The following is a 24,324-nucleotide window of genomic DNA, read 5'->3' on the forward strand; positions in this document are numbered from 1 at the left end:
CATCACAGCGTCGGCCTGCACAAAAACTACTTGGTAGTCATTTTGTCCAGTTCGCAGCCTTCAGTTAATCCCGGCAGCAAGGCCTCAACTGGAGGTGTACTCCCAGAACAGAGTTAATACCATGCAGGGTCAGCACTGACCGGGGTACCTTGTATGTACACTGTCTAGGAGAAGCCAAAAGGCTCAGAGCGAATACAAAGAACAACTACAGCTGTATTAGTAAACAACATTTATAGCAAAGCAGTCTTACATACATCAATCTTTAAACAATAAGGAACACTTCCATAGTTTTCATCAAAAGACTGTTTTCTTCACAGCTTTACTTCTAGGCACAGTTTTTAGTACTTTCACTTTAGTGCTCTTCTTCAATGGGATTGCTTTTTCACCAACAAATGAAGTATTAGAGCAGCTCCTGGTTTTTGATGTAGTATCAGCTCTGTCCTTCAGAGAACGAGACTGATCTCCACTTTTCTGCGGTGCCTTCTGCTTCTTTCCGCAGCGCTTCACTCTTACCTTTCTTCCCATAAGATCAGACTCGTTGAGTTTCAGAGCAAGATGTACAGCATCCGTATTCTGCAGGAATAAATAGTTTAAAAGCAGCACAGGAAAACTGGAGAATTTTTTTTTAGGCTGCAGGGAAAAAAAAATCTAAGGAAGATAAGGCTAGGAGACTGCCCTGACAAAGCAAGATGTACTGAATCCACAGCACAGTCAGCAAGCAAACTGTCCACAGGAAAAGATTTCCACCCCTAATTTGACATGTAAGAAATGGGAGAATGATGTAGTTACACAGAGCAAATTCTTCTGTCCCTCTTTCCCTCACAGCTCACTTCTTTCACCAAAATGCTTTACAGCTTTTCTTTGTACACAACCTAAAGTAGTTTGCTCTGTATCTACTTCCACAGAACTGGTCTTCCAAGTTGCTTTTAACACATACACCCCTCCCCTCTGCCAATGCTGCCCTTTTAATGTTATAAACTACTACTACTGACAGCAATAACAGCAATAATGCTAATAAAGAGTAACAATCAAACATATAAAATGTAATAAAATTAGAAATGTAAAAGGCAAATCCCGATTCAGATTTTGAAGGAGGCACAGCACTGACACATACCTCAAAGAGAACATAGCCGAAGCCTTTACCCAAGCCTGTCTTTCTGTCTCTCACAATTCGCACTCCTACTATATCTCCACAGACAGAAAAGTGTTCTCGCACAGCATCGTCACTGATGTCTGCAGGCAAGCACAATGACACAGGCTTCTTCACTCACAGCTTTAGAAGTCTGCCCCAAATCCAAAGACTTTATGTTTACCAATTCGAGTGCACATTACACACACACACATATATATGAAACGGGTACACAAACACTACTGGTTCAGAGAAACATCAGCAAGTTACCAATGCAGACTTTCTAAAGGGCTGTTTGACAGTTCATGATTCTCCAGCTTTAAAGAGTACAACATAAATCACAAAGAAACACAAAAGCGAAGACTAAAACAAACTTTTCAAACAGTTACATTTATTATATTTGAGTATTTTTGGAAATGAAGATTTGTGCTACATTGTTGTATCTTTCCTATACCAGAATCTCTAAGAATTAATGTTGATGACAATGAGCCTGAGCTGGCAGTTCTTGAAGTCTAATACTCATGGCCTGATGCATGAATTTTTGCTGAATTGTGAAGTTTCCAACCACAGTTGCTATGTTGTTGTTCTGATAATGGCCAAATGTGTACAGCTTTCTCAGTCTCATGCCCATGCAAACAGACAAGTGTGATGTACCAACACAAAAATACAAGTTCATTCTCTTTTCTCTATAGGTTCACTTTATACTATGGTAAACACCCGTACACAGATGTAACCATGTCTCTGCTAAGGTGAGACACTGAGTTTAATAATATAGGTTTAATTACAGCAATGGGACTCAGATGTGCCGAGAAAAACTTCAGTAGCTTGAACCTTTCACAGAGCACTGCTAACATCCAAACTGCTTTTTGTGAAGCAGTTCACAAACAGGTATCAGCACACATTTAACACAATTTTGAAAGCTATGGCCTATCCAGTCCAGTCATACCTATTTTAAAAACACCAACCAACAACCAGCTACAACAAAGAAAAGTAACCTGCAGAACCTGACCAAAATTTACAATGCCTTTAGGTGTTTCAGTTAAAAAAAAAAGAACTGCTACTAAAAAAATTGAGAAAAGACATTTAGCTACCTAAACATGCTACCCTAAATATCAATGAATACCACCACTAATATTAATAGATTACATAAATGTTAACTAACAACGTATAAACAATCCATTTCAGACTTACCATATGAGAGATTTCCCAAGAATATGGATCTTTTATTGTCATGCTGGAGAAAACAAGATACAAGACAGAAAGTTCATTATTAGAGGGGGAAAAAAACAACAACAAACCCCCCAAAAGAACAAAGCAAACAGAAAAGGGATTTTCTAGTCACACATCTTACTTACCGAACTGCTTTTTGATGCAATGTCAACTCTGATGTGATATCCACTAGCAATTTCTCTTCCGTTTCTTTTGTAACCAAAAAGGTTTTCAAATTAAAAGTTATTTAATTTGCAATGACACCTCATAACATTATTCCAAAAGCACATTTACTCTTTAAGTCTGAAAAAACATTTTACTGATTCCAAGAAAAGGGAGGAGGTAGTTTGTCTGTAAATCTACCTCTTCGATAGGGAATGGGGAACAAAACTGACTTACTCCTTTAGGGCCTTAACGGCATCACCTTCTTCCTTAAATACAACATAGGCATTAATGAACTTCACATTAGGGTGCAGTTTATTTCTGGAACGTGAAAAAGACACAAGCTGTTTTAATCATTCTAATGGTGTGTGGTGCACAAGCAGTTCTTGTTAAACACTTTTATGCCTCTTGTTTTATGCACAGTAAAAACTTATTTTTTCCTAAAGGTCAAGCTAGCCCATTATGTCCAAGAAGTCACACTCTGCATCTTGTAAAGCCTGCATGTACAGCCTGATCAAGCTTCCTCACCTCATACACGTATCCAAATAAATTAGACTATTAGCATTTTTCTGCTTCCTAAAATATAAGGAAATACAACCAAAGGTAATAAATTACTGGCACACTGGGCACATAGCTACTTTTCACTTGTCAAGAAAACTTGCATACACATAGAGGTTAATTACAAAAGTCAAAGAAACACACACACAGAAAAACCAATATAGACAAACAGGCAACAACCAGCACTTAAAAATTATTTTGAGAAATAAATCACGACATTCACAAGGAACCTACTTTATTGCTGCCAACTTTTTGGATAAAGTAGCTTCTGCTGGAACCTTTAAGATAAAGAGCTTTAGTTAAATGTGCCTAGTATCAATTTATCTCAGGTGTTTTGACCTGAAGACAAAGAACAACTTGATCAGGTACCGTTCCCACCCAAAGCAATGTAGCCAGTACAGTGAGCAAATGATGGAAGCGGTTATTCCTGTAGCTGATCTAGAAAGACCTCAAAATTGGGCAGGTTGCTTTGACTTCATCTATGAAGTTACTTGAGTTCCTTCAAGTATTTTACAGAGTATGCTAATTTACAATCAGTGTGTCTTTGCTACTATTATCTAAAACAGGTAAGCAACGCCTTGGCTGAATGAGCAATAGTAGCGGCATTCTTCTTGCAGATAAAATACATCTCTGACACTACCAACTACTGCGACAGGAAAAGCCTGATGCAAGGAGAGGTGCACCCCTAGCGGCGCCTCTGTGGTAAAATCTCCAAGGCTTTTTCTAATAGCAAAAAATACACACTGAGGGCGGCTTCAGAATTAACGAAGACACAAGCCTCAGAAATACTACCCTTTAAGATCAAAAAATAGTGTTGTTATCTAACATTAAAAAGAACAACTTACCAAAGACCGGAATCGAACAGATTTTATTTGTCCATACTCTTTAAAAAGAGATTTCAGTACCTAAACAGAAGATATTACAAATATTCAAAACATATTTCCATCCAGGCAATAAAAAATATTGTTGAACGCTTATTAGTAAGATTAGTTTTATACTATTTGCATGTTACTTCTATGTCTATTAAAGGGCTATTAAAAATAAGCAAGTAGTCTGTAACTGCTTCTGTGTCTCTTGTGGCAGGTACTTAATCTCACAGATTGCCAGAACTGAATTTGTACCCCTCACCACGGAAGCAAATACAAACAATGTATTTTATGCAACACTCTTATTATTTGCATTCAAAATTAGAAGCAGACTAACTTTGTCATTTATTGTTGTTTGGTTTTTTTTTTCATTAAACCAGAAACTAAGCAAGTCTACTAAAGACAGACCAACTGCAACCACTGCTGTAAAAAGCCTAACTCCACTAAGCCAAGAGAATTCACTTTTTGGTAATGAGCATTGTTTTTTACTTTCACAAAAAGCAGTTTTAGTTACTATGTGCAATTTCTCAGATGAAAACAAACTAAAGACTGTAGTATTAACTTTCACTCTAGCTGACAGAATCCTCTCACATACCTGAGCAGTACAGTTGACAGGCAGGTTTCCCACAAACACTGTTCTTCTGTCCACAGTTTCACTGTCCACCTTTTCTTCTTTTTTCTGTTTCACAGTAGTGCCTGTATCTGAATTAACAGCACTTCTGGAGATGGCATGAGAAGCACCTTTTTTTGGTTTCACTTTGTTTTGAAACTGTTTTTGTTTCTCTTCTTCATCTGCCTGCTCCAAAGCACTCTCTCTTATCAGAAAAAAAAACAAGTGTGTTATAATTGATAGGAAAAAAACACGAGTTTAGGTCAAAAAAAAAATCAAAGTTTCCAAGATAATTATTTTAACTTACATTTTAAATGATTACATTTGACACTGAATTGCAAACATTACTTTGCTTATTATGCATTAAACAAATATATTCAACCATTCAATCAATGGAAAACTATTTTCTGTCTCCAAGACCATAGAAGTACTAAAAAAATAAATTCAAAATTAAATAATTTGATATCCTCTAAAATTGAAAGGGAAAAAAATGGCTTTGCACACTGAAACAAGGGAGAGATTTAATTCCTGTTATCCAGGACAGTCAGGGCAAACAATACTTTGGGATCCATCCATGCAGTAATAAGTCTCTATCTATCCAAACCTGCCATAGCAGCATAAAATAGAAGATCTGAAGGTTCTAGAAAGCTACCAACACCAAAACAGCGAACAAGTTTCATGGTTGCAGAAGATGCAACAATGCACTGTACCAGAGAGAGACCAATATGTTAGCCTTGTGCTACAATCAGATGGACTTCATTATCCAAATACCATCATACTGAGCGTAGCATCTCCTGACTGCACTGTGAGCATCTTGATTCAACCTGGAGTATCTACAAGAACAGCATACCAGAGTTTTCTGTGTCATGGCAGAGGGCAAGTGTCGGCAAGGACAGCTAACTCTGCCTGGTATCTTGCTGCTGCTGAAACCACCTCTGCTCCTTGGGCTGCAGGTCTGCTGGATAAAGCCAACTACTCAGAAGGCATCACCCTGAGTAGCTCCATATCAGGGGATCTGCACTTCATGGAAATAGAACTCCATGAAGCTCTATGTATTTACTACCTTTTGTAGCAAGCTACAGAAAATTTTCACAGTATTCTTAAAAATAATCTTCTTAAACATAAGGTTCAAGATGAATGGTGAAATGTTACTGTTTCACTGAACTCATGGTTTTAAGATTAACTCAGATGTTCTTTAAATGATACTATAAAATAGTACCTTCTACTCACCTGTTTGCCAGCTTTTTCTCTGCTTTTGAAAGTTCCTTCTTTCTGACTTTCTTTGGTCCTATAGGAGATTTCTTGATGACAGAAGAGCTCTGGTCCACAGCCACTTTCTCCACTTCCGCCTGCTTTCTTTTCCTGTTTTCCTACGAACAAACCAAAACTTCTAGAAACACCCTGCAGCTATTTCATCTGTTGTAATTTATCTGGAGAGTCGCTAATCGAAGTCAAAAGCCCCAGCAGCGGCGGTTCCCGCGCCCGGATCTGCCTGCCCCCTACTCACCCGCCCCGCCGCACGTCCTCACAGCGCCTCCAGAGCCGAGGTGAGGGAAGCGCACCGGGCAGCCTCGTACGCCGGCAATTTCCCGCTCTGGGCTAGCCGAGCCCTCGCGAAGCCTTCTCCCCCCCAACTCACTGCCCACGACTGCACATAAGGCGCAAGGATGGAGGAAACCCGCCCCGCACAGCCCACACCGTCCGGCCCGGCGTCAGACTCACCGCCGGCACGGGCAGCAAAGCGGGCACGGCCCCGTCGGCCGAGGGGCTGAAGAGGCGGGCGAGCGGCGCGCCTGAGGCCGCGCCGGGCCGGAGGCTGGCCGCGCCGGGCCGGAGGCTGCCCGCCACCTGCCCCACCACGTACTGCTCCGCGCCGCCGCCCCGCGCTCGGGCAGACCGAGGCCGTGCCTCGTCACGGGCCCTCTTGGCCGGTGGCGGCGGGCCCCGCGGCCCCTGGCTGTCCACGCTACGCCGCTTGGCTCCCATGGCTCCTCCCGGCTCGGTGGGAACAGCAACGGAGCGCACCGCTTCCGGCGCGCACGGCCGGTGCAGGCTGGGGGAGGGCGGAGCGAGGAGACGGCGGTGGAGGGGGCCGGAGGTGTCGCTGCCTGAGGACGCGTTTCTCTCCCGCCTCTCGCCGAAAACCTGCCCCTCCGCGCATAGAACATCTGCGGTGGCTGCTGCATGGGGCTGGGGCGAGAAGAATCATTTCCAAGGCCCTGAGCTCCAACCCTGCCGTGCTCACCTCCATCGGGGAAGGAAATGAAAGTAATCACAGAGTAATTTCTGTCTCCTTAAGAAATTTCTACTTAAAAATCACTTCAAGTGGTTCTGAGTGCCACAAGTGGTTAAAAACCAGTGTAGCTGTTGTCTGGAGAAAGAACGCATTTCCTTGCTCCGTGTTGCTGTGCAAGCACCACTTATTTTCTGTGATTTCAGGATTAGCTATGGAGCCCCGGTCCAGGATGACGTTATAAAAGCCACAGACAAAAAAAACTCCATCACACAGCCCCCTAAACTCCCACTTAAATCCTACACAAGATGTTCTTGTCCCAGAATGCAGACTAAATGGAAAGCACCAAGCTGCCTCCTGCTCTGGCAGCGCTGCTGCTGCGAGACTGAACGAATGCCTGGGAAACAGGGCTTACACCAACCGTCTTTTTAAAGCACACAGGTGCCAGAGAAGGTGATCTCCAGAAAACATCCTTCTGCTGGTGCAGCCACTCCTAATTAGAGTAGTTCATCCTGAGTGTAGCGCTCACCCAAAACTGAATGTTGTCCATGGCTTGTTTGGGTTTTGTATTACAGACAAAACTGGGTCATAGAAAGCGCACAGAGCTCCAGGCCACTAGGCAGGTGTTGCTCAAAGCAACCTTAAGTTATTAGATCACAAAAGAGAGATCAGCCCAAAGGATCACTCAGTCAAACCTCCTACCCCCAGCTTCACTCTGTAGCCAGCAGAGGCATGTTCTTGATCTCGCTGCTGCAGCTGTGTGGATAGGAACGGACAACTGATCCAGCACCTTTTTTGCTAGGCTAATCCTCAAGCAGTGCATTTTGCAACCCATGCCACAGTGGAGCTGGTGCATAAGGCAGCTTGGTCTATTACTAACTCTGTGAAATTAGGCATCTAATTGGGATCTCCCCTTTTAGACTTACCTGTTCAGAATGCAATTTTAAATGTTAGATGCTGTGATAAAAAAAAAAAATGGAAAGGTACAGAAAATTAGGAAGCACTTAAAGGCTGAAGTAAATGCAAACACTTCCATTTGAATATTTTATGCACTTTTTGCACTGCCAGTGTCAGCAGTTTGGTTGGTACCATTGGTCAGCTGAGGGCAAAACACGTAGTCCAGCTATGGAAGAAAACAGACAGGGCCCATCAATCACTGCTAGAAGGAAGCTGCCTCAGCTTTAGATAGCATGCCAAGCAGGGCACACATCCATGTTTAAAGCTGCATTACAATATATAACCTGAAAAGATGCACACATCTGACTCTCTGGAACATGGGATGAAATTGCAGGGCTAACACTTTGCCAAAGGCATCTTCTTTTGTAACTAATGAGACCCACGAAACATGAATCTGAAAAGTACCATTTAAAGAACTGCATCACAGAAATGGTGCAACATAAAACATCTAGAATGGATTTTTTCACTAGTCCTTAAACTGCATGAGAAGTACAGCAAGAAGTAACTCATTTCTGTATTAAAGAACCAGCAAAAAAAGTCTTACTTAGGCAACAACTCAATTTGTGAGCGGGGAGATGACTAATGATCCCTGTTTTAAACAAATCAACGAGCAAAACCTTACATACAACATGAGTCAACAGCGGTTAACATCAAAGCAAAAATGTTGGCACTAAACCTGAGAGCTGACCAAGAGCTAGTACTGAGTGGAGTGCTGAATTCACTCTTGTTTGCTCAGATGCAGTTTCCAGTTAAATCAACAGCAGTTAAACCTACTTGAGACTGCAAGGTAGAACCGAGCAATTACGACTGATTCTGCTGAACTTAAAACATATGTAAATACCCTCTGAGTAGCACGACTGAAATTACTGCAATTATTCTTCAGTCTCAAATCATTGGTAGTAACTAATGTACTGACAGTATTTATAAAGCTTACAATTGTTCATCATTTATCAGTCTCCCCAGTAATCTGCCATTTAGCAGGTGTAATAGTATTTTGGTCAACTGAACTACAGCCAGACACTGAGTTTTATTCCAGTTTCACTTCTGTTGAATCTGAACTTGATATTAGAAGTTAGCAAGAATCTTCAGGAGCTTGGGTTTGCATTTTCAAGCTACCTGAATTAACGTGAATCAAAATCCATCTTTTTAAAACTGGTCCTGTCTCAATGATTTCAATGGGCCAATCTTTCCCATTCCACTGAAAAAAGAGCATGAATTTTAAGTAATTGCTAAGAGGAAAAGTAGGGCCAATGTACCTGCTCTAGATTATATTTACTGGCTGAACTGATTCTGTAGCTTGGTGTCATTTTACTGCACACTACGGTTGCTTAATTAAAATGTTAGAAACAAAATCCGGGATTCACAAACTATGGCATTTATTTCAGAGGCCTTTGCTTACATTTGTACAATATATTACATAATTCTCCATTTTCTGCAGAACCTAATATATATTTTATAGCTTTTTTTCTATAAGCTTTTTCCTTCAATGTTTGTCAACAATTTTTTTTACACTCCTGTACAATTCTGAATACTTTGAAACCATTTTCAATAAAATCAGTTAACCTTAAGCACACACTATGAAGACTGAAAATGCTTTTCTTAGAAAAGTCAAATGTAAAGGATTCTGACACTAGCATCTACAACAAAATGCTCTGAATTCTTACATGTTGTATTGCCAGAAAAGAAAGAAAAACATGCCAGCCTCTATTTCCCCAGGCAAAAGAAGTACACAGAACTACAATTAAAACAGTAAAACAATCTGTACAATAAAGTACTGTGTATTAACAGTGCCAGGTATTAAATAGCTTGAATGAACACTTCCGCAATATACAAATGTCTTACAAAGGTATATAATTAACAGGAGAGAGCTTGGGATCCATACAACATAAAATCAATACAAGTGAAAACAGTTTGAAGTTGGTTTTGGAATTTGTACAAGGCATTTAAAAAATTAAATATCTACCACTCAGCTAGCTATTCATTTTAAAAACAACTATCCTTTTGTGGCAGTGTTCATATCAGCAACCACAAATTATAACTTCACACCTTACTCTGTCTTGAAGTCCTCTCTTTGAAGCTCGTAATAAAATAAGCATTACAAATGAAATATTTGTTGCTTTAAGGGAAAAGAAACATTTACAAGAGAACACAAAAATATAACTGTTATAATCCATTATGAATAAATATACACTTTAAACTGGCTAAATACAATCTTTATACATTAAGATTTAATACAGTTAGCCATTTTCTTTCTTTTTCATAATGTATTTTTATCAAAATTAAAAAAAAATACTGTTTTATAGAAAAATGGCAAAGTACAGTAGTTTCATTCCAATTAATGGGTTCTTAAAACCCAAAGTAACCTATTTAAGCCTAATTCAAACCTGTAAACATTAGTCAGTCTTTTTTTTTTGTTGTTGTTGTGTGTGGTTTTTTGTTTAAGGAATCTTCATATTTGGTTATCAGGACTGATGTCAAACATCCTACTAATTTCAGGTTTTGAACTGAATACATGTGCTTGACGTATACAATTAAAGCCACTGTAAGGTGACTTAGCAGTTAAAAAACAATTAGCTTGTACAAATGAAAATAGGTTCAATATTTGTCATAAATAAATGGAAAAATATCAAATGTTCCAGCTTTAACAAAATACAAGGGAATCGAGTAAGCCTGACCACATTTATTTAGATCAGCCCAACAACTATATGCGTATGTGTCCTGTCTCTACAGGCAGTGAACAGCCTCCATTTGCCACAGTGGATGGCCTTCGAGTCGCTAGACTTACAATTCCCAGACAAGTTGGAAACAATTATTGCTTGAGGAAAAGCAGTTTGTTGTACTTTTTCTTCATAAAAGTGCACTTAAGTGCAAAGTTAGCTTTTCAAGAAACAACTTTAAATACAAAATAGTGCTTGTCTGAATTTTGTGCCACTGTGCAGTATAAAAAAAAAAAAGAAGGAAAAAAAAAGATAAAGAAAAAAAAAAAGAGTGGCCCTCAGCAGCCATTAAGTGCAAAGTGCTTTGGCAAGTCCTGCTGTCACCTGCACTCAACTGACATTCCATTCTGTGATGAACTTGACATAGATGGTTCTGCTAAAGTTAACATAACTGCAGCTGTAATGGAACTAGAAGAAGGTGATGAGGAGGAAGATGATGTAGTAGCAGCACCTGCACAGGAAAACACAGGTTATAAAGATTCACAAATTAAGCAATAAAAAGGTTTTCCTATTCAACAACAACCTTTAGTATATATTGAACCTAACTAAAATTTAGTAGCTAAAAAGGAAAAAAGTCTCTATTCCTTCCTTTCTGTGGGAAATATTCTGAGACAGAGGTCTGGCTGTAAGACCCTTCCAGCCTTAGTTCACTGTCCAAGGCAGATAACACCAGACCTCCTTCCTGACCCACCAGCAGAGTCACCTGTTCCCTTTCCTTTCTGTGGGAATTGGCACAGGTAGAGCCTTGTCCCAGCACTGAATCTTCCTGTACACCCTGCTCTGGCAACCAAGAAACAACTGCAGTTATTGTGTGATGGTTACAGCTATAAAATCTTACTATAGGTGGCATTTCAGTCTTTCTTCTTATACCCAGTGAACTCTTAAATTTACCTATGAACAAGACACGGAGAAAATAATCCTTTTGATGCTCCTAGAAGTGGGCATGCTAGAACATTCCCTACCGCAACAACTAATGCAGCTTCAGGGAAATCACAGAATCGTAGAATGCACTGGGTTGGAAGGGACCTGTAAAGGTCATCTTTCTAACTCCCTTGCAGTAAGCAGAGATAGCCCAAATTTATTCAGACTGCTAAGAGACCCATCAAGCCTGACCTTATATGTTTCCAGGGATGGGGCCTCCACCACCTCCCTGGGCAACATGTGCCAGTGTTCTACCACTCTTGTAGTGAAGAGCTTCTTCCTAATGTCCAATCTAAATCTACTCTGCTCTAGTTTAAAACCATTACCCCTACAATTTGTCCTATTATTACATGCCCTTGTAAAGTCTCTCCCCAGCTTTCCTGTAGGCTCTCCTTGAGGGCCTACAAGGTCTCCCCAGAGCCATGAGAGATTAAATTTATGGTCTCATTTAAACTTATAAATCACTTCATTCTAAGGGGAATGCACTAACTAGACATAGAAGCAATACCATAGTAAATTATTGCATAACGAAGAAAAGTTATGACTAATAATCTTAGACACTATTTTCACTGCTTAGAAATATTAATCAGTTCTGCCCAAACAGCATTAAACAGAGTGCATGCATGTTTAATGTTTTTCCCCTTGCACAGCTGAGCTGTACCTTCTGAAGATCACAAAAAGCTGTATACAGTGTTGCCTTTAACAAAACCGCACACACTTCCCCCCAAAATTATCCATGCCTTCTTAGCATTTTAATAACATCACATGCAAGTTTGCCCTCTAGAAGCAGGATTTGGTTCCTCACACTTACTTTCCCGCTCTTTCTTCTTTAAGCGCTTTCTCCTTCGGTCAATGGAAGCCACCTCAGATTTCAAGGACAGGTAATGTTTCCTGATTTCCTGCAGTTTTTCTTGGAGGACTGTTATGCGCTCAGCGCTCGTCAGATTTTCCAAGTCAGCTGCAAATGAAACAACTCCTGTTAGTTACTGTATTGCAACAGCTCCCAAAACATTTCAGTGAAGTGGGAAGTACTCAGATCTTAGTGATGTGCTTTGAGATAGCAGACAGGAAAGCCAAGAAACACAGCAAGAGCAGCAGCTGTTTATTATCAGAAGTTTTATTCATTTACTGAGTGTTACGGTTTTATTTTGGGTTTTTGGTTGGGGTTTTGGTTGAGGTTTTGTTTGTTTTTAAAAGCTGCCACCGTAGATACTCTTTTTGTTAAGGAAACAGGAGGAAGAACACACATACACTTTCCCCCCCATAGGCAAAAACACCAACCAAACAAAAAAAACAAAGGGTGGAAACACAGGGGCCAAAAGTAGCTTTGAGCTGGATGTTTTGAGTACTTACTAGAGCTCAGTTTGGCCTAATACACCAAGAAAGTTAAGTCCTGCCTGACTTGTACTGGTTGTTACAAAAGTAACAATAAGACTTTCAATAGCTCTGAGGTGGTTTAAATTAAGTCCATCACATGTGTGCCATAAGGTGTAAGCAAAGAGAACCTCCTCTCTGGCATCCCAAACAAGGATGTCAATGGACTTGGCCAGCACAGGAGCTGCTCCTCCAGCTGTTTCTGTCTGGGAGCTCTCCACAGCATGGCTGTGAGTGGCACAAGCAGAAGAAACTATCTCAGCTTTATCCCCTTCAGCCACAGGTAAGCCATCCTGGAAACACCCCACTTGAAGACATTTAAGAATCATTTAAGCTGCTGTGGGGTGTAGAACACCCACCACCTGTAAAGGAACCCAGAAGCAAAAAAAGAACCAAAAGCCACACCTACATTAGGCTGTGGGAAGATGAGGAAAGCTCAAAGACACTTCAAGTGTCTTAGGTGTCTGAAATGGCACTCAAAAATTCAAATTCTGCCAAGCAAATTTAGCACATCCAATGTAGCCAAGTTAGAAAGGAATGAGCAAAAGTTCTTTAAATATGTTGCACAGGAAACCTGCCCAGTGAATCTCAGCAGGTCAGTGAGTGACAATAAAGACCTATTGTATTATGCAGTCCTGGAAAGCAGAAGATAAATTGACTGTGTACAAGTACTAGAAGAAAACCACTTTTAAAAGCAGAGCAACACTGAGATTCAGGACTGGAGGCAGAGTCAGATTCTCTGACTGCTGAAACAGCTGGCTAAGTGGAGAATTCCCTTGGCATGCTGCTGGCAGGAAGAAAGATGTGTCTGCACAGTGTGCTGTGCCAGCTACATCTTGCTACCCACTTTACGTGAAGAACAGCAGCCTTCATGTAGCCTGGGATAGAGCACAGAAAAGCACAAAGCATAATGCTCTGAGAACTTCAGAAACTTGGCATACACCCAGGTCACGTGTAAATACTGGGTGAGACATTATGAATTACTTTAAGAAGTAATTTAACTCAGTGATTGCACACCATTTCCATCTGACCTTTAAAAGCCAAGAGAAAGCAACTCATGCAATGCATCCATGATTGGTACTAACAATTCACTACTGATCAGACAATTAAACACACAGATGCTGTAAGAGAGAGGGCTAGAAGTAGCATGGATTTGCTCTTCAATAATTATTTCAATTGTTTGCTTATTATATTGAGGAAGTGCCTAATATTTTCTTCTCCCCACTGCAAACAATGCTGCAATAGTGGAGATGCAATTAAGAAGCTGGACTAAAGCTGAGACTATTTTTGAACTGTTTTACACACAAATGCAAACATACTGAAAGTTGCTATTATTAGAAATAGTAAACATGGCTCACTACAGCAAAATGGAAGAGGAAAAGTCCACATAGAACGGCAAGAGCAGCAGGTCAGCGGAGGAGCCATATCTAAAAAACACTATTGGAAGAGTGTGATATAGACAGCTTCCTACACTGCAACTACAAAGACACATTATTTTGCAGCAGTAGTTTTTTGGTTAGTGTGTTGTGGGTTTTTTGTAGTTGTTCATTTCCCAGGGTGTTTTTGTTGTTTCGGTTTGGTTTTTAAATAATCAGGATTTATCACAAAATTAATCAAACTGAGGATGGAATGAATTTAGGAGAGACAAACCAAAATACACAAGATTCAAAAAGCTCTCTTAGGCTGTACCACGAGTCCGTGGTGGGTTTGATGTACATACTTACACATTTGAAAACTCCATTTGTAAACTTTGGGTAAACGATTATTCTGTTCTTTGAGATCAGACTCCTTCTCTCCATTTTTCCCACATTTTCCTGGGGACTGTGTTCTTGTAAGTGATTTGGTTTGGTGAGATTTCATGCTAGTAGAAACAGATTTTGTTGACTGAGACTTGGACACGCTTTCACCAGCAGAGAGTTCTTCACTGTCACTGCTGTTTGCTGAAGAAACAAGAAGATAAGTGTTTCAAAACAAAGCAACCTTCCTGCCTGAGTGAAACGTAGTGGAAGCTCCCACTGTGCCAATTTTCATTTAATACAAGTTTATTTGACCAAAATCCTTTTACTCTAAAATAATATAATCCATCCTGGTATAGAAGCTTGGCACAGAGCTGTTTATGTCACTAAAGTCTAAAGAATGGACCATAAAACCCGTATGTAATAGGGCCCCCCTAATTCTGGCAATTGAAAATCTGGAAAATGAAATCTTGCACAAGAAACACTGCTTTGCAGGTAGATTCATCCAAGGAATAATTCAACAGAAGTCTAGTGAAACACTGGGATAAAGTGCCTAGGAAAGCTGCAGAATCTCCATCACTACAGTATAGTCAATTCACATTAATCAAGAGAAATGTATGGGTCAATTGTACCTGGTCTAGGTCCTGACAAAAAGAACCCTGAAAGTGTTTTCATTTTGATTTTTATGATCTGGTGATCTACACTAAAGAAACCAAACACCAAGACACACGTGGTATGAAAGAACTCAGCATGCTATAGCACTGCTGCTATCTGCAAGAACAGAAGCTGCTTCAAAAGCAACTTTAAAAGGTCTATCTGAATTCTTCAAAAAGCCTTTTTTGCTCATAACTGACTCCACTTTTTATCTATTTATTGCCCTCATTGCATACAGTGGCCCCTGAAATTTAACAGAGTACATAAACACCAAATACTGTACTTGGCACAAGAAACAATCATAGCTTTGAAGTGCTTGCATCCTGACAAAAACATAAAGAAAAAGGAATAAATTCACCAAATCAAAATGAACAATGTCAAGGCTAAAAAACGCTCTATTAGTGCTGCAATTTCTGTTTGTTTTGTTATTTTTGCTCCTGAGGTGAGGAAAGGAACCAGGATTATAGAGGGAAGAGATTAGTGAAATGGAATGAAAAAGGATAAGAGAATGTGAAAAGGAGATCAATGAATATGAAGGACAGGTGGGTTGAAAGCAACCACCCGTTCAGACCAGAAAGTACAAACTTTTTGTAAAAGCTGTTAAAAGAAGTCAGTGGAGGGGGTGAAAAGCAAGAAGAAAAAAGCCAAAGCATAGGCTTTCTATTCTTGCTTTAACTGTGTTTTTTACAGCTAGCCTCCTGGCTTCACTCTGAAGCTGATTGGTATTTTTTAAGAGTGAGAGAAGGCAGTAATTGATCTCGCTGTCTCCTGAACACGTATGCACATGTCTCTCTAACACACACCTCTGCTTTTATTAAGCTTCTCTTTCACAGTACCACAGTTTCTATCCCACTGAACTTTTACAACTACAAAAAAAGCTGGAAAAGCTGCATTATTTACTGGACATGTAACAGATGATACAGGAACAAAACAGAGCCTATATTCTTCTGGAATTATTTTCACATTTGGTACTGGAAGAGATACTGACCCCTAAAACCTCCTCTTGCAAAAAATACACTTTCATCCAGGTCCCCTCTAAGACACGTAGTTACCACACCACACAGATTCCTGTCCCAGTTCTACCAAGTGTGAAATACTTCCTCTTTTTAGCATTCCTGAATTACACAATATTAAGGAACTTACAAATAGGCCTAGAAATAACACAAAACATTTAAGAACCACTTCAGCATGTAGCAAGAGTAGTTTCTTCATTTAAATAGCATTAAGAATTCCTGATGAAGACATTTTGTCCTAACACATTTTTTTTTATTTCCAGGCTTCATCTCCTACAATCACTCAAACAAATGACACTGAGCTTTTGTACTTACCAGTTTTACTCTTCTTTTTGTTGTTCACAGATGCTTTGTGGCTTCTTTTCTGCTTTTTTGAGGAGCTACCTCCTCCCTGAGCATCTTTAAGTCTTTTTTGGCCTGTACAGACTATAATTGAAGGGTAAAAAAAAAAAAAAAAAAAAAAAAAACAAGAAAGAAAAATAAATTAAATACTTCTATTTTTCACAGTCTCAAAAAAACACTTCAGAAATTAAGTTTGTAGACAACAATGCAGCTCTTTCTGTCTACTGTTACTACAGCTCAGCTTTTTAATTATATTGGAAAGAGGAGGTGAAGGAAGATGGAAGGCAAAATCTGTTACAGTGCACATGTAAGTTTATTGCAAGTAGCTTTTCTGTATTCGTAAGAATTCCTCTTGAACCACATGGATTTGTTTTAAACACTGTAAACTAAATCAGAGTACATTTATTTGAAAAACTTAGCAAAAGCTACTAGAAGTGAAAAATGTTGAAAAAAGCCTGTCACTTTGGAAGCTGTGAGGAAAAAAAACTTGACTGTGATCTGCAATTCTACTCATCACAAGTGTCTGATATTTTTTTATTTAATGTTGAAAAACAAGGCAACAAAAAATGAGGGCAAACAAAAAAAAATGTCTACTGGTATTTGTGACTACAAAGGGGAAAAGCAGAATAAGAAGATACAAGAGCACCTGTTTAAGAATTGTTCAAATGTTGTTCCACAACCACCTGACTTACAGTTTAAAATTGACTCCTGTAAAACTACTTAAGTCAAGAAACCAAATTTTCTAAAATAGGCAGCATGCTGGCAGAAGTGGAGAGGAAGTTAAAGTCTAATGCAGGTAAAAGAAAATATTGTGTAATAGTGTAAAATTTATCTTCACATGGCAATAGCTTCTTTATATATACATAAAATCAAATTAGGTTGCAAACCTACACCCCTTAATTAAGAAAACAACACAGGCATATTTATTAAGGGCAACATGTTCACCTCTGCCAAACTCCCCTCCTTTATATAAGGAAACACATTTTGCTGCATTCCTTCAAAAGAACAATTTGAACAGAATGAAGTTAAGACATCTTAATGGCATTTTGAGGAAAATACAGGTAATGATTAACTGAAATCTGTTAAGATTTCAGATCTGTTGAGACACTACCTCTGTCATCTCAGATTACATTCAAACATGTATGGTTTTCCTTTATATTAATAATCTTAAAGACACTTGAAAAGTGCAATTAGCTGTATTTTTGATGGACCTGTCATACACCCAGTGACTTTCACAGAAAAACTTTTAGATCCAGCCTTGGAACAGTTAAAAAGCTGGCTCACTTGCTCAAGTGATGGCACTGTTTATTATCCCCTGTTCCCTAGTGGCCTCAGGACAGAACTTCAATCTGTGAAATTACATCTGAAAGCAAAACATAGCTAATAAGGTCAACGTTTGTTGTCAGCTTGACTAATTTTCTTTAAAGCACTACATGCAGAAGACACAAGTTTGAAATGGTTGTCTAACGTGCAATAATCAGTGCTTTTTATCCTTTTATGCTTTTTTAGGTAGCAAACAGTATCTTCCACTTGTAAGCAAGGTACTCAAAGTGTATCCATTGTGCTACAATCAACATTCCTTAAACAACGTACCCCAGCTAACTCTTACTCCTCCTGGAAACCACCACAATTCCTAATGAAAGGCTAAGAAACTACCTGGCAGATTATATTCTAACTGCTAGGTCGTTATGCCATTTCCACACATTTAAACTAGACAGCAGGCTACTACTTCCTCCAACAACTAACTTTACAGCAGTGTAACCATAACAGAATGAAAACACATCAGCAGTGCTGAAAATGAGAGTTGGTTAGGTTGAAGATAGCTTTTACCCTTTATTTTACCTTTTTCAGTATGCTCTGTCTCTGGTTGATTACTACTACTGGAGCTGATGCTGGCATCAAAACCTGTTGGAGAAATATTTCCCTCAGACTGGAGGTCTTGCAGCTCCCCTGCAACACTGTCCACCTCTATTGTGCTATCAGTTTCACTTTTAATGCTTCGTATCTCTTCTTGATTCGGTGGCAGGGTCTCAGAGACAGTGACACTGGACTGATGCCTACTGGCCTCTGTTACAGTTACAGATGAAGGTGATTCAGGAGTTGTAGGAGGAGTATTTAGCACTGAATTACTTCCACTGCTTGGAAATTCCACTTTCTTTTCACCCGCTTCAGTCGGTTTCTCCTCAACTGGTTTAACGTCCACACTAGCTGGCAAAGACTTTTCAAGTTCAGACCCAGGCAAGGAAATGTCTTCTTCTGCAAGAGGCTGAAGCTGCTCCTCCACTGCAGCATCCTCAGGAGCAGCATGTGGAGGTGAGGCAGCAGCTTCAGTGTCAGAGTCCGAAAACAGCTCCTTCAGCGTTTTCTTCGGCCACTGTCCCTGAATACTTGACCAGACATCTTTTCGATCCTTCACTCTGGTGTTCTGAAGTCTTTCATCAGAGTTATTTAGAAGCTTTATTCTTTTCTCTCCCACTTCAGAAAACCCTGAGTAGAACGTGCTTGTCCGTAAAGATTTTCTTTTCTCCTCTAGTCCATTGTACTTTTTAGTTGGAGTGACTTTCAATTTAGATTTGTCTTCCTCATCCTCATCTGAGGAAGTGTTACTGCTGTTTCCTAAACTAAGGGAGTCTTTGTTTTTGGACTTCTCATCCTTTCTATTAGGTGACACAGTCTTTAAGGATTCCTCTGCAACACAGTACCTTCGCTTACCACGTTTTACCTGTGGTTTTGCTGTTTTATCCACTACCTCCTTTTTTACATCCTTTCTCTTCTTTGTGGCTTCATCTTCTCCATCAGAATCAGTATCTTCAGATAACTCTTCCAACTCTTTTCGCAGTCTTTCAGGAGACTTGGATCCCGACTTGTGCACTCCTACATCTGTCAGAGCTTTAGTTTCTTCTGGGAGGGTTGAACCACTCTGTTGTTCTTTTAGACAGAGCTCGTTTTTATCTTGGCTTACAGGTTCATGATGAGATTCCTCTTTGCTATCGGCATGTACATTTGGGGCACTTTGGTCATCTTCCTGCTCACTGTCATCAGAACTTTCAGAAGCTAATGAAAAATAAATCCAAAAAGGGGAAAAAAACACCAAAACAAAACAAAATAAGAAAGGTTTATCTTGATTCTGTTTACAAAGAATTCTTACAAAAAAACCCCAAACAAAACAATTAAAGAAAAAATATAGATGTGAAGATATGAACACACATAGATTTTTAAATGGTACCTCCTCAAGCCTTTAAAAATGTATTTCCTGTTCTAGTAGAAAATATAATGGCTAGATTAGATACTAGGAAAATTCTGTATTACACAGTACATCTCCAGGAATTTCTGAGGAGGCAGAGAAAGCACAAAGTGCATGAGTCTACATAATTAATCACAGCAAAAATCAAAATATGTACTTAACAGAAAAACTAAAACTATTTCTTGTGGATTACAAACACTACCACTATCTCCCCTCTTTCCAAAGCCAGTAGGGACAGTATTTATCCTGAAGAATCCACAGTTTAAATGGAAAGAACTACAACAGACTCTGGATAATCTCTAACAAACCAACCTAATAACCACTCTGGAAAAGCGAAAGCAACAATGAAACACACTTGGAGAAACGTGAATAATAAGAATGTAACACAACAGTAAGAAATCTCAGGGTCACAATTGAGAACAGAAGAACAAAGATATAATGAAAGAATGAGCAACAAGGCCATTAAATGGCAAGAGAAATGGGTACAGGGAGAAAAAATGAGAATTGGTTCAAATATACAGGTAGCTCCTTGATATGCAACTTGTCTATGTTTATTGGCATAGCTAGGTAAAATCTTCTCATCCTATATTCATTCTCTCATTTTCAATTCCTAAAAGACTCTTCACCTCTTTAAAGATAATACAACCAATGACACAGAAAAGCAGCAATACTGTCAAAAAAATTCACTGAATTGACAGAAATTGAATTAACCCTTTCAGCATTGTTTGCAGTTTTAAAAATTAAATATTTATGGTAAGCGTTTTGGCCTCTAGTTCCAAGAACTCAATTGACTTAAAAATCACTTAAAATGTAAAGCTAGCTTTATTAATTCCATTTTTTCAAGACACACAAATAACAAATAATGGGAATTCTGGGTCTTAAAAGTTGCATTAATACAAAAAATGAAAAAAATAACAATAGAGGAAACAAAAATGCTTTGCTGTGTATCAAACAAAAAAGGATGACAAAGGATGCAGTTATTAAACCTGTTAACTTACATCAAGTCTACAATACTTGTTTTCAGAAACTGCAAATATTGCCTTTGTTCAAGGGTTATTTCTGAGGATGATGCTATAATTACACATAAAGCCACTTAGAGAATTAGAAAAAGATCCAGTACAATACCTTGTAGCCCATTAATGATAGAAGTAATTTCTATTGATTTAACAGGAGCTTGTTCAGTGTTTTTTGCCTCAGTGTTGTCAAGTTTGGACCCGGTCTCTGGTGATATGCTGGTGTGAAAGGGTGGTTTTGACAAACGTCGCAATTTACAGTTTTTAGGAGAATATTTTTCTTCCTTCTCTTTGTCGGTTTTATTCTATGTGAAAACAAACAACAAAAAAAGATTAAAAGCTCATCTCACTTAAACATACACTTTACCATAATTATCATTAAGCAATCACAGAATCAGTCAGAGTTGGAAGGGACCACAAGGATCATCTAGTTCCAAACCCCCTACCATGGGCAGGGACACCTCACACTAGATCAGGCTGTCTAGAGCTTCATCCAGCCTGGCCTTAAACACCTCCAGGGATGGGACTTCCACCACCTCCCTGGGAAACCTGTTCCAGGGTCTCAACATCCTCATGGTGAAGAACTTCTTCCTAACATCCAGTCTGAATCTACCCATTTCTAGCTTTGTTCCATTCCCCCTAGTCCTATCACTCCCTGATCACCTACAAAGTCCCTCCCCAGCTTTCTTGTAGGACCCCTTAAGATTCCAAATGCTCACAGTTGTCTTAAACATTCAATCTGCAAAAGAAAACTTTCCCCCATTCTCCTGATCTCTTTTTAAAAGACTGTAAATACCTTTTGACGTCCCATGTCAGGATATTTATACAAAACCCAGGAGCTTTGTCAACAGTGAAACAAATGGGAAAGCAAACACAGCCAGTGCTCTAGCAGCAGTGGCACTGCACGTTGCTAGGCTCAGCAGCAGCAAGGCAGGACTATGTCACAATGAGCTGCAGATGACAACGTAGGTCCCAGACCTGCCATGGTGCTGGGTGGGGAGGAGGAGAGTATTCAGAACGCTGACATCTGTGGCAGAAGGAAAAAGCTTCCTTGCATACCACTGTCCAAGGAACGTATCATATGCCTAAATATCAAATTTAAAAGAATTCATTTGGAAAGAGATGCTATGAAATAAAATGAGTCACATACACATGGCCTAGCCATAGGTTTGCTCTCCAGAATCAGCAGACAAAGCTTCCAAATTTTACCCCCCTGAACAGACTCCCACCACTGATAACAAAAATGGATTCTTCATGTTTATTTTCTGTATTTTTTAATTTAATTTTTTGAAATACAGAAGAGAAACTTACCCTCCCCATCCTGAAGTTAAACCCCAAAATCTCAATGAAAAAAAGGTCTAGTTTTTAAGAGGCTAAGAAGTTGCTTTTACTGTCAAGTATTTGTATGCCAAACAGAAGGTTAGAAAGGAGAGGGGAAATACTTAATATATTAAACCAAAATGGAGGGCAAGAAGGGAGAAAAGTGAGAGAAATTACCTTTATTTTCTTTCGATGCTTAATTTTTGGTACATTTTTATCAGCTGGTCTCACTATCTTGTCTGCTTTTATCCATTCATCATACCTAAAAAGCAAACAAATCGTACACCTCAATGCTTTTAAGCAGATAATCACAACATAAGATTAGTGAAGAAAAACGAAAATTACTAGCCATATAAAAAATGAATTGGAACTTGAATACAGAAGTCGTTTGTGTACTTTTTAGTGTGTGAACTTGCAACTGATGTTCAGTTCTTCATGTACAAATGTCTTTGATTAACATTGTTTTACCTGTATGCATGGATTTCCTGCTGTGCAGTGGAGACTGGACAAACACCAGCCTTTCACACCTACACATCAGTGTGAAGAAAACCTTAGCTACCAGGATGACAATTCAGTATGGATCTCCCTGAGGTATACTTTGTATATATACTGCAAAACCATAACAATAAACCACCTTAGCAATTAAAATAATTCTTAAAGCTACATAAAATGTGACCAGTTAACAAAAACAAACTCCTTCAAGCCTGAGTGTCTGCAAAGCAGTATTTGGAATGATTAATACTTAGTGACTCAAAAGTTAATGACTCCTAACTTAACACTAACACTTTTTCATTTGTTTTCAGTTTCCATTTTGTATCAGAACACAGATACTAGACTGAATAGCACCAAGATAATTAACAGCTCTCTTATTAGCTTAGGCTGGAGTTGCTAAATACAAATCCAAGACTAAAGAAGTACATTCTTAGTAAGAATATACTCTAACTATGGTACTGTACTTGCCAGTTACATTGTGTATTTCTGAAAAACACCAAGAATCAATTCAAATTTTTTGTCTCTTACAAGAAGCTTAACTTGCTGTCCTACTCAAACTGTGAATTTAAGAACTGAGAAATAAATAGGTCAATTAAAAATTAGTATGTATTAACTTTTGCCTCAATACACAACCGTGCAAATTCTGATCCCCTAGGTAAACATGAAAGCAGAGAGAAAGAAAACAACTTTAAAACAAACAAACAACAAACACAGACCAAAATTCCTCAAATCACACACCCAGAGTACTCATACAAGACAAATAATAAACACAATGCACTCTCAATCACATTGGTTTTCCAGTTGAGTTTGCCTGACCACCATTTTGATAAATAAGAATGTTTGATATAGTCCCAATTCTGCTTCTCTGCAACTACTATCAATTACATCTACAATACTGGCATACAAATTAAAAAGAATATGAGAAAAAATAAAGGGGGGAAAAAGGAAGGGAAAAATAGGGGGAAAAAAAAAAAAGTTCCTAACTTGCTTCCCTGTATACTTAAAGATCTCACACAAGGGGTTCCAGAAGCTAAATAATGTATTTTGTTAATTTATACTTCATATAATAATATAGTGAAAAACTAATGAGTAGTAGTTTCTGAAAAACATTTTCCAAAACAGTTGTTTTGTTTTGGTTATTTCCCTTCTGTAACAATAAAAATCATAAAATCTAGCAGCAGACCATGCAGAATACAAGATTGCCTAAGCTTTGGCAGATACAGCTGCAATCATACTATTAGATGAAGAAACTCATATTTCTCTCCAAAACTGAAACACAACTCTGCAGAGCACTTTGTAGTATGAAAAAATCTCATTCTATGAGACTCTGGGCAGCCCTATGTGAAATAATCTTTCTTCAAGTCAAAGACATGCTTCCTTAAATAAATATTGCCAAGGAGGCTGCAAAAGGACTTTGCAATTCATGTAAGAGTATTTAATTAGATCTAAATGCATGCAGGAAAACAGCACTAGTACACATGTGAAACAACTATTCCGCCAGTGTCCTTTCTGCCTCAATCGTGTTGCTATAATACAGAATTTCTATTCACTCGTTCTATGCATTTCCAATATAAAACCAATCTTCTCCTTGTATGTGTATGTGATTCAAGGTAATTGTAGTGCCTGTTGGAGTGACAGCTGGAAGACAGAGGCATACTGAAGAATCTTAAGAGCGATTCCACAGGGTACTACATATTACAAGCAGTAGTTACAACTCTTCATTTTAAGGAGCACTAATTGAAAACCTCTATGTGATAGCCACAGTTCCTGATTG

At 38.9% G+C, this 24,324-nt stretch overlaps 2 protein-coding genes across 3 annotated transcripts in view; both read right to left on the reverse strand.

Moving 5' to 3' along the window:
- Window positions 1–214: 214 nt before the first annotated feature.
- On the reverse strand, window positions 215–6,731 carry RBM34 (RNA binding motif protein 34). The gene is made up of 10 exons (XM_064158559.1): window positions 6,257–6,731; window positions 5,765–5,904; window positions 4,520–4,739; window positions 3,904–3,963; window positions 3,293–3,336; window positions 2,738–2,821; window positions 2,485–2,548; window positions 2,321–2,363; window positions 1,115–1,233; window positions 215–573 (listed from the first exon to the last, which is right to left on the reverse strand). Exons 1-10 carry the CDS (start codon window positions 6,518–6,520, stop codon window positions 295–297), a joined length of 1,317 nt encoding a protein of 438 aa, XP_064014629.1. The 5' UTR covers window positions 6,521–6,731; the 3' UTR covers window positions 215–294.
- Window positions 6,732–9,083: 2,352 nt separating this feature from the next.
- The window catches only part of ARID4B (AT-rich interaction domain 4B), an 83,622-nt gene continuing 68,381 nt past the window's right edge, over window positions 9,084–24,324 (reverse strand). For both annotated transcript variants that reach the window (XM_064158563.1, XM_064158561.1), the window contains 7 exons: window positions 22,236–22,320; window positions 20,851–21,043; window positions 18,324–19,535; window positions 16,455–16,565; window positions 14,461–14,676; window positions 12,174–12,320; window positions 9,084–10,892 (listed from right to left, as the gene is read on the reverse strand). In XM_064158563.1, coding sequence (XP_064014633.1) covers window positions 10,762–10,892; window positions 12,174–12,320; window positions 14,461–14,676; window positions 16,455–16,565; window positions 18,324–19,535; window positions 20,851–21,043; window positions 22,236–22,320 — 2,095 coding nt within the window. In that variant the 3' untranslated portion in view covers window positions 9,084–10,761. The remainder of the gene's footprint in view (window positions 10,893–12,173; window positions 12,321–14,460; window positions 14,677–16,454; window positions 16,566–18,323; window positions 19,536–20,850; window positions 21,044–22,235; window positions 22,321–24,324) is intronic.

Source organism: Pogoniulus pusillus, chromosome 18, assembly GCF_015220805.1.
Source record: "Pogoniulus pusillus isolate bPogPus1 chromosome 18, bPogPus1.pri, whole genome shotgun sequence".
Taxonomy (NCBI): Eukaryota; Metazoa; Chordata; class Aves; order Piciformes; family Lybiidae; genus Pogoniulus; species Pogoniulus pusillus.